Source organism: Cavia porcellus, unplaced genomic scaffold (genome assembly GCF_034190915.1).
Source record: "Cavia porcellus strain 051 isolate PalLab524CR breed Dunkin Hartley unplaced genomic scaffold, mCavPor4.1 scaffold_28, whole genome shotgun sequence".
Classification (NCBI taxonomy): Eukaryota; Metazoa; Chordata; class Mammalia; order Rodentia; family Caviidae; genus Cavia; species Cavia porcellus.
The window spans coordinates 43,135,427-43,151,657 of NW_026947511.1; the positions used below are offsets into that span (position 1 = coordinate 43,135,427).

Genomic DNA, 16,231 nt, shown 5'->3' on the forward strand with positions numbered 1-16,231 from the left:
GGGAGCCTGGGCCACAACACAGTGAGTTCAGGTCAACCTGAACAGCACAGCAAGACCCTGATTAAAAAAAAAAAAAAAAAAAAAAAAAAAAAAAAACAGAGCTGCTGACCTGCTGAAGGCTTCACTGTTGCCGTAATTGTCCCCTTCAATGTGGCCAAGCAAAGAGCATGCACTCCAGCCTCTGAGCAGCCAGGCGGGGTCCCCCACAAGGTCACCCGGTGGTGTGTCACTCTGCACGGCTGCTCTGTCCCAGCCTCCTCCCTGTGCCTGGCGCTGCCCACCTGCTGCTCAGACCAGACGGGAAGCAGAAAGGCAGGGGTCACCTCCATTTCTCTCTCCCTTCCTCACCACGTCCTTTGGAAGGGCCCTCCTTCCAAAATGCTCCCCAAATCTGTCCACACTTCCCCGTGCTCCCTCTACTCCTACTGTCCCTGCCAGAGACCCCCCAGGGCCCAGCTAGCAACACCATTCAATTCCTGCCTCCCCTCACCCTCTCTGGTCCACTCTCTTGACGGGAACCAGAGCACAATCTATTTATCCCTCTCCATCCGAAATGCTGTTAGAATAATATATCAAATTCATAGTACCAGGTTCGAAAGTTTAGGCAACAGCTGTGAAGATAGTGGGATTCATTATGACGCCCCATTCTGGTTGACTATTATCTACTTTTGAAGACCTGTAATGTCCAATGTTTTGGTTTTGTTGGTTTCGTTCTTTACTATTTTGTTCAATTTTATTATAACTGATGGTATAGGCAATTCTATTAGAGATAGCGGGAGGCATTATGGTAACCATTCTTGATCACCTTGTATTACGTTTTTACATTATCTATTATGTCCACCCTTTTGATTTGACCGACTCAGTTCTGTTATGTCACATTTGGTTTTACCCTCTTCCAAAAAAGTAACAAGAACCGTGGGAGCAATGAAACCCAAAATGTGTAATAGTCATTGTACAAAAGAGAGGAAAAGAAAGTGCTCTAAACGATATAACTGCATGTATATTTAAGTGTATAAGATAGACAATGATATTACTGAGTTTTGTTGGATCATTGAACAGAACTGTTTGCAGTCTCACTGTTTGAATGTCCACTTTATATGCTTTAATTTTGTAACTTGAACAAATATTTCTAAGATGATATGTAATCCATTAACTAGTGATTTCCTGTTTATTTTTTTTCTGAAAGTCTGTATAACTTGTACCCTTTTTCTGCTTTTTTTCTCTTTTTCTCCTTAAATAAAATTTTTTAAAAATTTTAAAAAATAATAATAATATATCAAATTCCTCCACATAGCTCCCTAGGCTGCTGTGTGCCAGCTTCCTCTGATCCCTCCTCTTCTGTTCCCCATCAAACGCTGCTCCAGCCACCACGGTCTCCCTGCAGTTTGGCAAGCATCTCGAGGTCTTTCCTGCCACAGGGCCTTTGCACTCGCCATTCATCCTTCCTTCCGAGCCTCCATTTGGATCTCAGCTCAGTTTCACGTGCCTGTCCTGTCCAAGGTATCTCCAACAGTGAACTTCCTTGCATTCATCCTTGTCAGACATCACTGCTGAATTTTAAAAGTGTGGCTGTGGTCACCCCATCCCTCCCGAGTCCCACAAGGGAAAAGAGTTTGTCTTGTTCAGAGACTTCATCTCTCCCGTCTGCATAACAGTGGACAGGGTGTGGGCACAGCCAGTGTCTCCCACCATTGTAAAGATGGACAGCATCTTAGTTACCTCGCTTGCTGTTTGGACAAAATCCCGATGCCCACAAGTAAAAAAAAGGAAACGTTTATCTTGGCTCATGGTTCAGTCCACCGTCAGCTGGCTCCCTGGCGAGGGGCAGCCGCCCAGGGCACGGGGGGCAGGAAGCAGAGAGAGGAGGAGCAGCCGGGAGGGAGATGAACCCTCCAGCCGCCGTGACCCCAGCTCTCAGCAGCAAGTCAGCGGTAAGCCCAGGAACGCAGGCGTGCCCCAAAAGCCCCGCCTAGAGGTGCATGAGACCCACTCACAGTGGGGGAGGATCCAGATGGAACCCTAACAGACACGCGGAGGCTGGGGGTCAGAGAAAGGAAGCCAGGAGCTGCCCGACTGCCGGGGCTGGGCCAGGAAGCATCAACAGCCCAAGGCCCTGAGCGCCCTGCTGAGACCCCTGGGTGCCCAGCAAGGGCGCAGACAGAAGGGGTCTGGAGACAGAGGCACCCGGCTGTCCTGGAGCCACACTAAGCCTTTTCCTTGCCCGACAAGTGAACAGAAAGACAGGTGGTCAGGGGTCCGGATGAGCCAGCTCAACGCCTACAGGAAGACGCAAGGAGCCAGGCCCCGAGATGCCAACCCCAGGGCTCTTCTACTCCAGGGAGCCCAGCCAGCCCGTGGGGACACGTGGACAGCTTCCCAGGTGCAGAAGCCCTAACCCCTAACCTTCCCCACTCTTCCTGCTGGCAGAATCCAGATCCCATGCAGACTCTTGAAACCCCAGACAACGACCCCTGTCTTTTGGCTAGGGTTAGCACAGATCAGCTTTGCTCACTGAAACAGAAAGGAAAATCTGCTAAGAGGTCTTGGGAAGGATTGTGCTTTTCAATTAAAACAACTTTAACTCCATGTCTTGTTTCCTATCCTTGGATGAGGTTGGATAGCTGGTGCGGAGGCAGCCCCGCAATGGAAGGAGACCTGCCTCACTGGGTGTGACAGCACAGGAGAAGGTAGTTGGGTCCTCCGTGGTGAAGTGAGCTGATGAAACAGCCCGACATGGCTCAGCCCCAGACTCACTGTGATGGGAGAAAACCGAATCTCTCAGGCCCAAGCTAACCCAGCCAGCTTTGCTTGTTTCTTCCACCGGAAGCGTTCCTAACAAACACTACTCCCCTCCGCCTCGGAGGGCCTCCTTTCCTGGTTTTCTCCCTGCCCTGCACACCCAAAGGTGGGTCATCTCCATCAGAGACCTCGGGCCTGCGCAGGGAGACTGCAGATGTGACGGGGGATGCTGAGCTGCCGCCCCTGGCCTGAGGACGGCCACCTCCCCCCGGGTCATCGTTGGTATCCAGGTCCCATGTATGGTCTCCATAGAGACCCCAGCCCCAACCCCTTCAAGGTTCTGAGGTCCAGGCAAACTGGACTTGGATCTTGGATCTTCCTCTCTGGAAACGCACTGGCTCCGTAACCGTGGTGGGGGGGGGGGTTCACATCTCCGAGCACACTCGCTCTGGCAGGGTATGGTACTAAGATGCCCAGCCCCAAAGAACAGGGGGACAGTCAGTCCCTTTTCCCCGGGGGCGAGCAGGCATGGGGCTGTTGCCCAGGCATCTGGGTTAGCAGATGCAAAGGCCGCTGGCTTTCGTGACCACAGGTTTACTGTTGTGGCCTGGGACTGCTGGGGCACGGGGCATTTGCGTCCCTCTGGCTTTGAAGTCCCGGGAAAGGACCACCCGGCGGGACCTGGGAACAGCCCCTCAAAGCTGAGGCCGAGTTACTCTGTCCACAGCCAGCAGGAGAACATGGTTGTCAGCCGGCTGCTGCTGCTGCTGAGAGGCACTGAATTCTGCCAACAACCAGCAGCCCTGGCTGAGATGACAGCCCCGAGGACACCTAGCTGTCAGCTACTGAGTCCTGAGCAGGGTGAGCCGGGACCTGGGCTGGATCAGCAGAACCGGGCCTGACCCAGCCCCGTCGAGAGGCCAAGCGCCTAGGGAGTCATAAGCACTCCGTACTGTGCCAGCGTCACTGCCCTGGCCTGGTGACACACAGCACCTTGGCACAGTCTGTGGTTAAAGGGGCCTCTTTTCGTGGCGCTGGCTTTGCTGGCCGCCAGGCCCTTGGTCACCGTGGCTCCTCCCAGCCTTTCAGGAGAAAGTGCTCAGAGCAGAGCAAAGCCACACCCGGGAGAGAGGCCCAGGGCAGGGTGGCAGGATCCCGCCCCTGGAGATGGCAGCTGCCCCCAGTCCATCCCTGTGTGGGGGCAGAGGCTGCCTCCGGAGATTCCGGGCGGCCACCAGCCTCTCCCTACCTCCCTTCCGTGGGACAGGGCACTCTGTGCCCCTGTGGATTCGTGCCAGCTTTTCCGGAGGACCCTGCCCCAGGGCCAAGGTCTCTGTTACATAAACACGCAGATCTTTCTCCTCACCAACACGCTGGCCCAGATCCCTGCCTCAGAGGTAGTGGTGCAGAGAGAGACCTGGAACCTAAGGAGGCCGGGGAAGGGGACAGCGGACGGGGAAGACTTGACAGGGTCTGCAGGTGGGCAGTGGAGTCAGGAAAGGTCTGGGACCGACCACTGGAGGACCCAAAGAGAAGGGTCCTTCAAGTCGTGTTTTCTTGAACATCTACTGACGTCTAGCAGCACAAACCATCTGTCCGATTCATCCTCAGAACCATCTCTAAGCCGGGCATGGTGGCCTTACAGAATCCCAGCACTTAGGAGGCTGAAGCAGGAGTATCGCCACAAGCTGGAGGCTGGTGTGGACAACACAGTAAGTTCAAGACCAACTTGAACCACATGGCGAGACCCGGTCGCAAAACCCAAAAACACACACAAAAAACTACCTCTTATGTCCCCAGAACCCACACAAACCGTGGTACCCAGCTACAGAAATGGTCTTTATTTACCTCGGGGTGTCAAAGGATAGATCACCTAAACCTATAGCCATGGATAAATCCTCACACCTGATAAGGAGTGTTATGCTTCTTTTACAGAGGGGGAAACTGAGGCATGAAAAGGCTACGTCGTAGCTTCCCCGGTGCTGGTTTGAACACAGTGAACAAATGCCTGGGCTCCCATGCCTAACCACTGTGTCAAACAACCAAAGCCTCTCTAATTTTCAGTAAACCTCGAGTTTTCAGGAAAGTCAGGAAAAATGACTCTGGATTATCCATGTCAGCCCCCGGCATCACCATGCTGTGTGGTCCTCTGCCTTCCCAGAGCCTGGTGGACCCTGTGCCCACTGTGGGAAGGACCCGGGCCAGGCCCAGCAAGTGGCTGGGTCCTCCCCAGGGAGAGCAGGTAGCTCCTGGGGCCGAAGGGATGGCAGGAACCTTTGGGGGAGCAGAGGGGGAAGGTGATGGAAGGGGGATCCCTCAACCCCTGCAGCCCAGGCCCGGCCCTTCTGCCCACCCCGATGTTCCCTGCCCACCAGCAGCAGTCTCCTAGATGCTCAGGGCTGCCTCGTCTGCCCCCAGGCAGCCAGGGAAAGAGACTGGAGTGTAACTGGTGTCCAGAGCAAGGACAGTGCTGGAGAAAACCACGCTGCCCCTCTCTCTCCCCCGCCCGCCCCCGACTCCTGCAAGCCAGAGAGTGCACCAGCAGGCTCCTGTGGAACCTGAGATGGAGCTACAATTTCAGGGCCCCCAAACTGTCCCTGTAACTTCCCACCTGTCCCAGCAACTCCTCCCTCCTGATGGCCCCTCATCAAAATCCGTGCCCTATCAGCTGACTTCCTGGAGAGCCGGAGGAGGACCAGGTGCTCCTCGGGCTGACGGATGTTGGATGTCACCCCCTAAGACAGCATGGACACCCAGCTCAACCCCAGTGCCACATCCTTCAGAGACAGACACGACCCCAGGCATCCCTTTGCTCAGGCAGGTACATTCTCTGGACATGGCCACTTCCAGGGAGCCAAGAGGCCGGGCCAAGCATCCCCAGGTAATCATCGTGGCTGCTTAGCAAGCACCAACTGCTCTGCAAGCAGGTGCAGCGCCGGACGCCCAGTGCTTGGGGCTCCTGCGCCCCTCCCTGCCAAGCCCGAGGGCCGACCTGCCAGGCCAAGTTCCAAGCCTCAGCAGACAAGGACCTTCCTGAGGACAGGTATATGCGTGACAAACGGGCAAACTGCTGCTTCCAGGGCGCCCAAGCGATGACTCCGGGACTCCTTTACAAGATGCCCACCTCCACATGCCACACTATCACCTGTCCTGTCTCCTCCACTCCCTGCTCGAGATGGGGGCCGAGTGTGAACCCTGAGATACCTTTGGAGGGCAGGTCCTCAGCATGCAAGAGACCCTGAACCCTGGGCCAAGTGATTCAAGCTGGTGTCTTGGGGTGAGAGGACACCTTCCTTCCAGGACAGGGGACATGGAGGAGGGGAGCGAGGCCTGTTGGGGCAGGGAACGGGAGGGTCTAGGGAGGAGCAGTGCACCACTGACAGCTGGGAGGGCCCCGGAGGGGACCGGCAGCTTGGCAGCTGGCTGGGGAGGTGAGGAAGGAACCAGGGACTCTCCAGAATCCCCAGCATGGTGACAGCAGAGCTGTAACACCATATGGCCCTCAGGGGGACACTGCCCGGCCCAGAATGTCCAGCTCTACCTCCGACTCCCAGGTGTCCCAACTTTTCACACAGAGCCGAGTCTGGCCGGAGATCAGCTTGGAAGAAAGGGCTTGGGGATGGGAACACAGCTCACTCGGGGGAGGTGGCATCTGGGGGACCTCAAGGTGGAAGGTGCCTGGGTGTCAAGGCCTCTCTGTGTGTCAGGAAAGCAGTGCCCCTGGACAGCCACTGAGTGGATCCCACCCTAACCCCTACTTCCCTGATCCCAGAGAAACCCAGTCCTCAGAAGGGTATGACTAAGGATTTGGGGGTGGCAGACCCTAAAACACTCCTACTCTTCCTCTGCCAGATCTTGAAATTTCAGGGTCCCATTTCTTTGGCTTAACATTTTTTACCCAAGTTATTGTTTTTGAAAGGAACGCCACCTTCCCCTGGGACAGGTTCCCACACCTGGGCAGGAATGAGCAAGCCATGCCGCCCCTTCCTGGGTCTGGAGGGGAAGGAAGGCTTCGGAATCCTGGGGTCAGGACCACAGGGGTGGCAGGAGAGGCGAGGATACGGGTGCTGGGGAGGGAAATCGGGGCACAGAGGCCGAGACTGGGTTGCTGGCAAGGATGGAGCAAATCCCTCACCTCTGGATTGACCCAGGGGGTCACGGGAAGCAGCCTGAGCAGAGACCCCGGGGCAGCCTCTCACATCTCCCCTTCCCCACGAGGCTCTGGACTCAGGTTGGGGTTACCTTGGTTGGGGGTGCCTCGCTTCTGTCCTGAAGCAACAGCCCGGAACACAAACTTTCCGGGCTCTGACCCCCACCTGACTTCCCACCTGCCATCACCACTCGCAGCTGGGCAGGGAGGGGGTCCCCAGGAGGAGGGGACATTCAGGAAGGGGCCTCGCGCCTGCGGGGCCAGGGGCAGCCGTGAGCTCGGGGGCCAGGGGCGGGACAGAGGGGCTCACCTGCAGGACACGGTGATCTCCACCTTGGTGGCCGGGATGCTGCCTGCCAAGGAGTCGAACTCGCTCAGCGACGCCATGTCCTCGGGCTGCTCCATCACCCACGGCGCCCCCGGCCCCAGTCAGCTCCTGCGCTGCGCACGCCTCCTCCTCCTCCTCCCGCGCGATGGGGCCCCGGGCTCCCCCCAACTCCGGAGCCGGCGCAGGGCGGGCGGGGAGGCGCGCGCGGAGGGGGCGTGGGAAGGGGGGCGCGGGGCGGGACGGGGCGCCGGGGCAGAGGGCGCGGGGGCGGGGTGTGGGCGGGAGGAGAGGGGGCGCCGAGGGGGAGCGGGAAAGGAGGGGCGCACGCGGAGGCGGTGGGGGAGCGCAGAGCCGGCACCCCGCCTGCGCCGCGCCGGAAGGGGTCTCTGCGCGGGCGGCCCTGCGAGCGCCCCTCCTCGGCCGGCCCGGGCTCGGGGCTCCCGGGCTGCGGGAAAATCAAATGTGCCCGAGCCGCCGCCTCCCGCCCGCCCCCCGGGCCGCGCGCAGGGCCGGGGCGGGGCGGGCCGGGCGGGGTCTGCGCGCCGCGTGAGCGCGAGTGTGCGCGTGAGTGCGAGTGTGCGCGCGCGTGGCGGGCGTGGGGACGCGGCTCCGAAGGCTGGGCACGGGGTGGTGGCGGCCGCGATGGTCCGGGCCGCGCGCCCCCCACCTGCGCCTGTCCCCCAGCCCCACTGGGGGTCCCCGTGGTTGGGGGGAACACGGCGTGGGCACTCGTTTAGGGGGCAGCGTGTGCCAAAAATACACACATGCAGAAGAAACCCCACCCCGGGGGCTGAGTGCCAGGGTCCCCCGCAGTGCACCCCGCCTGGCGGGGTTCCGGCCTCATCGCCCCTGGGGAAGGTGGGGAGGTCAATGTGAGCCCCCCCAGGGCCACCTCGAGTCCCTAGGGAGAGCCTTGCGGCCCGGGTGGGGTCGATCACCACCCCGTCACCCTTGCCCGCCGCGCCGAGCCCTTCTGCGCCCCACCCGGGTCGAGACCCCTGGGCTCCCGGCAGCACCGGGGCTGCGCGCCTCCTCGGGCAGCGGGGCAGGTGACGGCGCCAGGCCCAACCCTGCCCTGGGGAGCAGGAGGGGGACCCGCCCGGGACACCCCGCCGGTCTGCTCAGCCTCGCCGCGCCCTGGGAGCCGGGGCGGGACCCGAAGCGTCGCCCCCTGGGCCACAGGTTCTGTTTGAAGCGGGTTCCCGGGGCCTGGAACGCGGGAGCGTCGCCCATGCACGGCGCAGCACAGGGGCTGGGGGCTGCCACCGGCGACACGGGGACAGAGGTGCGGGGCTTCCGGGAGGGCGCCAGCGTGAGGACCTGGCCAGGAGGCCTTGCTGCGGGGCTTGGGCCTGGCTCCTTTTCTTTCTCTTTCTTTCTTTCTTCCTTCACTCTTAACATTTTTATTGCTTTTAAATATAAAACAAATCCAACTTGAACCACAAAATTTGACCAGTGAGCGACCAGTGGGACTATATATTTTCTTCGGATGAATTAATACTTTTTTTTTTTTTTTTGGTCATTTTGAGACGGGGTCTCACTATGCAGTTCAGGCTGGCCTCGAGCTCACTATATAGCTCAGGCTGGTCTCAAACTTGCAATGATCCTCCTGCCTCAGCCTCCCGAGTGCTGGGATTACAGACTTGAGCGACCACGCCCGGCAATACTTATTTCTGTACTAGAGACTAAAGCTAGGGCCTTCACGCTCAGCTACATCACTAGTTCTTTTTTCTTTTTTTTAATTTTCAGACAGGCTCTCCCTAAGGTGCCAGGTTCCCCAGGCTGGGCTTGAATTGTAATTGTCCCGCTTCAGCCTCCCACAGGCTAGGATGAATTAAAATTTTAATGTAAGGTTTTAATTTTAGTAGGTCTGTATGTAAATATTTTAACCTGCCAAAATTTATGAATATATTTGATGGTTTTTGTTTTTTTTTTTTTTTTGAGACAAAGTCTCACTGTATATAGTTCAGGCTGGTCTTGAAGTCACCAGGTAGCCCAGGATGGTCTCAGTGATCCTCCTGTCTCAGCCTCCCCAGTGCTGACATTACAGGAGTGTGTGACCACCCTGGGTTTATGAATGTGTTTGAAACCACAGCTGTGGAAGAGACTGGGTGAAGAAGACCTGATGGTCAGATGTCTAAGAAGGTGGCTTTTGAGCACCCAAATCACTGCCAGGCCCCAGGGCCTCTTGTGTCCCTGGGAAGGCAGGGCTAGATTCTGCCCTGCAGTGGGACAGACGGCAGCTGCTTGTCCTGTGCACTAGGAGCTCAGTGTCCCCAGCCCATGTACTCAGAACATTCCCCCAGGCTGTGTTCCCGTCACCTACTGGGCACCTGTTGTGCGCCTGGCCTGGTGCTGGGCCAGCTTGAGGACTCTTCCAACAGTGGTGACCCCATCCTATTTCCTGTTGGTTTTTTGTTTTTTTTGGGGGGGGGGTGGTACCCGGGATCAAACCCACAACCTCGAACTTGCAGGCTGGTGCTTATGCTACTGAGCTAAATCCCTGGCCCCCATCAGGTGCCACAAATAGCTCCTTTTTTTTTTGAGCAACAATCCTCCTGCCTCAGCCTCTCCAGTGCTGGGATTACAGGTGTGTGAGGATGATGAGCTAAACCCCCGGCCCTGACAGCTGCGTATTTAAGTGTACAGTTCAGTGGTTTATGGTCGATTCCCAAGGCCCTGCATTTTAAGTTCTTAAGATGATGATAGGTGTGAGTATCATCACCCACAGTGGGGACTGCAGATGGAGGACTTGCACCTGTGCAACTGAGACCAAAGCCCAGCACTGCTCCGGAGGCTCGAGGGCCTCTTGGGATAAGCCTGGATGATGGAGGATCTTTAAGGCCATCCCTGGGTGAGGTGTGGTGTCATGCATCTGTAACCCCAGCCTCCAGAGGCTGAGGCAGGAGGATCACCAAGAATTTGAGGCTACACTGTGAGTTCAAGACCAGCAGAGAACACACAGTGAGACCCTGTCTCAAAAACAAAATCCACCCACAAAACGAGGTCCCGTCGGGAAGGGCAGGGACAGGGAGCCACAGTGGCTGGTCAGCAGGCGAGTGGTGAGGCTGCGTTTGGAGCAGCGAGCCTAGGGCCTCTCCGGGACGATGTAGGCATTGGTCTGCTTGGGATCGGCCCAGTCCCTCTTAGCTGCTGCATTTCTGCTGTTTGGTCCTTTAGTGAAACAGTGTGACTGTGGTCCTGGAAGTGGTCCTGTGGTCCTTCCCGAGCTCAGTGATGGTGCACGGTATCTGTCCCTAAGACCTCCAGACTCCTGGGGTCCTGGGTGTGAAGACAGAGCAGCTGCCATGAGGCTGGAGGAGGCACTGCCGAGGGCGCTGAGAAGCGGTCAGTGGCCAGCAGCCCAGCAGGACGGGGCGCTAGGTGGGCCATGGTCACTCACCTTGCCGGTCACGGACTGAGGCAGATCCCAGGCTGAGTAGTCCCTTATGAGGTCTCAGAGCAGGGATATGACACCAGGGTTGTCACAGAAGTGCTCAGCAAGCCGCCCATCTCAGAGGGGCTCTGGCTGTGTCCCCCACTTAGCCTGGGGGCGGCAGGGGCAGGGTAGCCGTGGTGCCAGGCTCCAGGCTGAGGGCTGCTCCAGAGAGCACTTGTCTCCTGTCCTCCAGGCCCACCTGACATGATGACAGTGCAGGTCCCAGAAGCCAGGGCAGCCTCAGGTAAACTCTTGCTGGCCTGGCAGGTGCTGCGGGTGACAGCGCAGGGGTGGGCCATGTGCTTGGGGACCCTGGTGCGGCTGCAGTGGGGAGGGGGCTGCAGGCACAGCCTGAGCCCTCCGGGTGGCTTCCTCACCCTCCCAGGCGAGAGCCTGGCACCCCTCTTTGGGACCAACCCGGTGAGCGCCCCAGGAGAGCCAGCTGCTCCCAGGCCTTGCTCATGGTTAAGAGCCAAGCTTGGCCATCACCACTGGGTTCCGTCTCCAGAGCCCTGCGACAGGGCCGAGTCCCTGTGGTCACCTGAGGTGCCAGGCCAGCCAGCGGGCGGGTGGCAGGGGCTGCGGGAGGAGAAGCAGCCGAGTCCCCAGGGCCCCACTGCCGCCGGGCACCCCTCTGATTAGAGACCACAGGCACGGAGCGGGTGCACAGTGTTCAGCCTCGGTGCCACCTCGGCTGCCGAGCCCCATCTGACCCCACCGCGTGTTAATGACAGCAGAGCAATTCTGAGGCGCTGGCAGCATCCATAAGGAGGGGAAAAGCACCAAGGTCCGCTCGAAGGAGAGGCAGCTGCCGCCCTCCCCGGCCGCACGGAGATGCTGCTCGAGGCTCTGCCATGTGAGGACGCCACGGTGGGAGGAGATGGGAGAGTCGGAGTGGGCAGGGGCAGCCCATGCCACACGTTAGGACAAACCAGACAGAGCCAGGCACCCTGCGCTCCGGAGAGACACAGCCTTAAGCCAAGGAGAGCCCATGGCTTCTCGGGCCAGGCGTGGACTCGATTTGAGCCTCCACTCACCTGCTTGGCTGGAGGCTCTTACGCAGTCAACACCCTGTACCACTGTACGTGTGGTGCAGGGGAGAGACATGGAGACAGGGCACGGCAGGCACCTGAAACTAGCAATCTAGAGGGAAGGAAGATGCAGTGTCTAACTTCATCCAGTCAGAACACTGGAAGGGCTGGGTGGGGACAGTCCACTCGGATGCTCGGCTTTTGCTGAAAAGTTTAGGGAAGGGGTGTGGCGGACTCAAGGTGACCCCACTCTGCCCTCCGCAGGGACTCCCTGGGGAAGACAAAGCAGGCACCTGAGGGTGCGGCAGGCGAGCGCCACAGGGCAGAGCAGGGGGCAAGAGGCCAGTGCAGTGCACAGCCGGCCTGTGCCCTTCCTGTCCGCCGGGTCCCCCACCTGCCCCGCCCTGTCCCTCTGCCTCCTGACTGGCCCTATAGGCCCTTGCGCCCATTCTTCTGACAGGCTGGATGGGCATCCCCTGCATCCCTCCTCGAGAGGCTGCCCTGGAACACCAGCTGACACGGTCCTTGTCACTGTGGCCTCCCCGGCCCCAGGGACAGTCACTGCACAGAGGAAGCATGTGGGAAGAGCCCGGTTTGTTGAATGACTACAAGAAAAGCCATTCCCATCCCAAAACACTGACTCCTTGTCCCTGACATAGTTGGGTCTCTGCCACCGGGCAGCAGACACTCCTGCTGCTGAGCTGTCCAGTGACAACTACCAGACTGTACATGCTGGGCCACTGCCAGGACCTCAGGGAGGGGACCCAGCATGCAGCCAGCCGGCAGGGAAAGGAATCTCACGCCTGCCACCCACTTCATCCTGGCAAGAGCCCAGAGATAGTGCATTGTTCCACTGAGCACAGCCTGCTTCCCTGCACCATCCACCCTGGCTGCACGTGGCACAGGGTGGCAGGTAGAGGGGGACACAGCAGCCCCCCGAGTGCTGGGGATTGAGACCATGGAGTGTCAAGCTGTATTTTAAATTAATCAGATTTATTACATTAATTTATTTTTGGTTCTTGAGACCAGTTCTTGATATGTAGCTCAGACTGGCTTTGATCACAGAGACCCTCCTGCCTCAGCCTCCAAATACTAGGATTACAGGTGTGAGCCAGCGCCCCAGCTAAGTTTTTAACCTTGACCCAGGGTCTGACAAGGTTGCAGAGGATAACCTCAAACTTGTGTTCTGTGAGTGCTTCCAAGACCTGAGGAGCATCTGGCGCACCAAGGCCTCAAGGCTCTGGACCTGGAAGCCAGAAGAGGGAAAGATGCTCCCGGGCTAGGCCTGCGTAGCTGCAGCGGCTGACAGAAGCCATTAGAGTCTCTCTGTTCTCAGCTTGGCTCCTTCCACGAGGGCAGTGTCACCTGACTTCCTGCTGGCCCAGGAACGGGAAGGTGCCATGGTCACCACCTCCCTGGCTGGACCCACACCAGGGCAGCCTGAAAAGCCACCAACGATAAAATATTCCCTTTTATTTTTAATGCTCTAAAATCCATTATCATGCAAGCTGCTGGTACTTGCTGGGCTGCACAGGATGCCAGGCCAGCTCTGATGGAGGGTGGGGTCCCGGTGATTCCCCTAGGCAGACTGGCCTGGGACGAGCCAGCAGAGGAGCTCAGACACTCCTTGTCCTGTCTCCACCTTGCAACAGATGACAAGAAGCATTTCTTGCTGTCAGGCCTGGTGGGGTGGGGTGTCGGGCTTTAGGGTGACTGAGACTCTCCCACCACCAACCTGCCTGGGGAGGCCATGACACAGCCCCCTCTCCTCGCCATGAACTGCTGCTTGGCTTCTCACAGCTTAAATAAAGCTGAAAAAGCCAACCCTGGTGGCGCATGCCTATAATCCCAGCACCCGGGAGGCTGAGGCAGGAGGGCTGATATGAATTCAAATTCAATTTGGGCCACATAGTGAGATGCTCAAAAAAGAAAAGGAGAAATTCCCAAATCCAAGGCAAGACCTAGGCCTGCCTTTCCCTAGCCACCCTTTGGAGATGCTGGGTGGAAACCAGGGACTGGAATCACAGCTGAACAAGCGAATCCAACTACAGTGGAAAAGAAATTTTTTTGAGGCAGGGTCTCTGTAGCCCAGGCTGGCCTCGAGCTCGCAGGCATCCTCCTGCCTCAGCCTCTCAGGGCCGGGATTCCAGGCGTGCTGGGGGGACAGCAGGAGGGCTGCTCAGCCCGCGCCGGCGCGTTTCCAGGCCCCCGCCGAGCCTGGCTGCCATCTCCCCTGGTCTCACAATCTGAGCAGTCGCTGCTTTTGCACATCCGCGGGGAGAGGCAGGCGCGTTGGTGAAACCCTGAGAGGCGCTGGCAGCCTTTTGCCTTTTGAAGACGCCGGGATGGAAAGCTGCATTCGCAGCGGCCTCTGGCGGCAGAGCTCGGGAACAGCACGCTAAGGGACCTTCAAGAGGAATCTTCCGATTGACCTAGATTCCCAAGCCTGGGCGCTGGCAGGGGCCGGGTTCAGATCTCTCGGCTCCTGGGGAGCAAGGCGACTCCCCTGGGTCACAACGAGGCCTCACGCTGTTCTGTCCACACCTGTAGCTGCAACTAGCTGTCTGGGATCCAAAGACAGACCGACTGGGAAAAATAAACAGGGACCCAGCTTCTCAGCCAGAGACCCCCACCCTGATTCCCTCACCGTGATGTCCCGGGCTTTCAGAAAATGTGGCACTGGGGGAGCTTCCCGGCCCGGGTGCGTGCAGAGGACATCACCTGGGGCTTGAGCAGCTGCAGGTGCATACCAGAAACAAAGGCAAGATATAAATTAAGAGGACAGAAGCCCAAGAATCTACTTCCCATAGCCAACCAAAAAGATTTCAGGTCTAGGAGCAGAGCAAAACCAGTGACCAGTTACAAATCATGGGGCGATGGTCACTGAGAGCAGAGAGGAGAGTGTTCACAGGGCAAGTGAAGCTTCTGTAAACATCACAGCTTCTCAGCAAGGCTTGCTCTGGACCTCTGCGAAAGCTGGTTAATCAGCGGCACCCTGCAAAGGAACCAGCTCATGCTGCTGAAGGTGTAAGATTAAAGGCTCAACTCTTAACTAGTCAGATGGACTGAATTCAAAAAGAAACCTCCGGGGCTGAGGATTTAGCTCAGCAGTGTAAGCACCTGACTGGCAAGCTCAAGGTCATGAGTTCGATCCCCAGTAACCCTCCCAAAAAAAGCTCCATAAGTATTTTAAGCTGGGCATGGTGACGCACACCACCATGTGTAATCGCAGCCCTCAGGAAGCTGAGGCAGGAGGATTGCTGTTGAGTTCAAGGCCAGCCTTGGCTACAATGAGTTCAAGGCCAGCGTGAACGGCATAGTGAGACACTGTCTCAAAAAGAAAAAAAAAGAAAGGGGGTGCCTCTCTTAACATTCAGCCCGAGACCCGTGCCTGGGTCTCTTATTCTCCCCAGGCTCCAGGATGAGGCAGATCTGGTCTTGGGGCGCTGTGCCATGCTCCCGAGGACCTCACCCCCTCTCTGCCTACCGAGGGGCTGCTTCTCGAGGTGTAGTGGGGATGGGCAGCTGCCTCCCTGGGAACTGCTTAGAAATGCAGCTGACAGGGTCTGGCTCAGGTTGGGCTTGCACTCCTAGGGATCCTGACTCAGCCTCAGGCACAGGCAGCACCCTTGCCCGTTCTCTGCCAGGCTCCCTCAGAGTCTCCAGTGTGGTGAGGCGGCGCCCTAGGCAGGTGGCCTCGGGGCACAGGCCACCGGCCACACCCTGAGTGCCGCCTCCCACCCAGCCCGGAGCACTGGTTCCAAGGCTCCTTGCCTTGCCTTACCCTCCTCCGCCACAGCCTCCCCCAAGCTGCAGCTGCCGCCAGAGCTGCCCCACTGCCCTCCCACGTCTTCAGTGCCTGCCGGGGGTGGCACGTCCCTCCTGGGTGTGTCCTCATGTCCTCACCCAGAGAAGCTGCAGACACACAACAAAACTCCACGCAACTCCCAGCAGTTTGGCTGAAAGAAAACACTTCTATTTTCCTAAACCAAATGTGGTGGCGCACTCTTGCAATCCCAGCACTTGCGAGGCTGAGGCAGGAGGACTGATGCCAGTTGGAGGCCAGCCTGGGCTACAGAGTGAGACCCTGTCTCAAAAAAAAAACCCGGTGTGGTGACGAACACCTGTAATCCCAGGACTTGGGAGGCTGAGGCAGGAGGGCCGTTGCAAATTCAAGACTATAAAGTGAACTCAAAGCCAGCCTGAACTGCATAGCCAGACCTTGTCTAAGAAAAACAAGTGTTTCTATTTTCTGAGAAAGTATAACTGAGAATTTATAAAGTCACTCAGACAATTTACTTGTGGGTTTTAGTCTTCCCTTGTTCAAAGGAGACAGGAAGATGGAGAAAAATGTTATAGAAAAGCTGGCCGTGGTGGCACAGGCCTGTAATCCCAGCACTTGGGAGGCTGAGGCAGGAGGATCGCTGCAAATTCAAGGCCAGCTTAAGGCACATAGTGAGACCCCCATCTCCAAAACACCAAAAATCAAAAACAAACAAAAACCTGTGCAACCCCATGCAATCCTGAAAATCCAACCACAGCAA

At 57.8% G+C, this 16,231-nt stretch overlaps 1 protein-coding gene across 4 annotated transcripts in view; it reads right to left on the reverse strand.

The window, feature by feature from the left end:
• Cpne5 (copine 5) overlaps positions 1-7,451 on the reverse strand; it is a 60,877-nt gene extending 53,426 nt beyond the window's left edge. For all 4 annotated transcript variants that reach the window (XM_023566609.2, XM_063238945.1, XM_023566608.2 and 1 more), the window contains exon 1: positions 7,200-7,451. In XM_023566609.2, the coding sequence (XP_023422377.2) occupies positions 7,200-7,294 (95 nt within the window). In that variant the 5' untranslated portion in view covers positions 7,295-7,451. The remainder of the gene's footprint in view (positions 1-7,199) is intronic.
• Between the last annotated feature and the right edge of the window lie 8,780 nt (positions 7,452-16,231).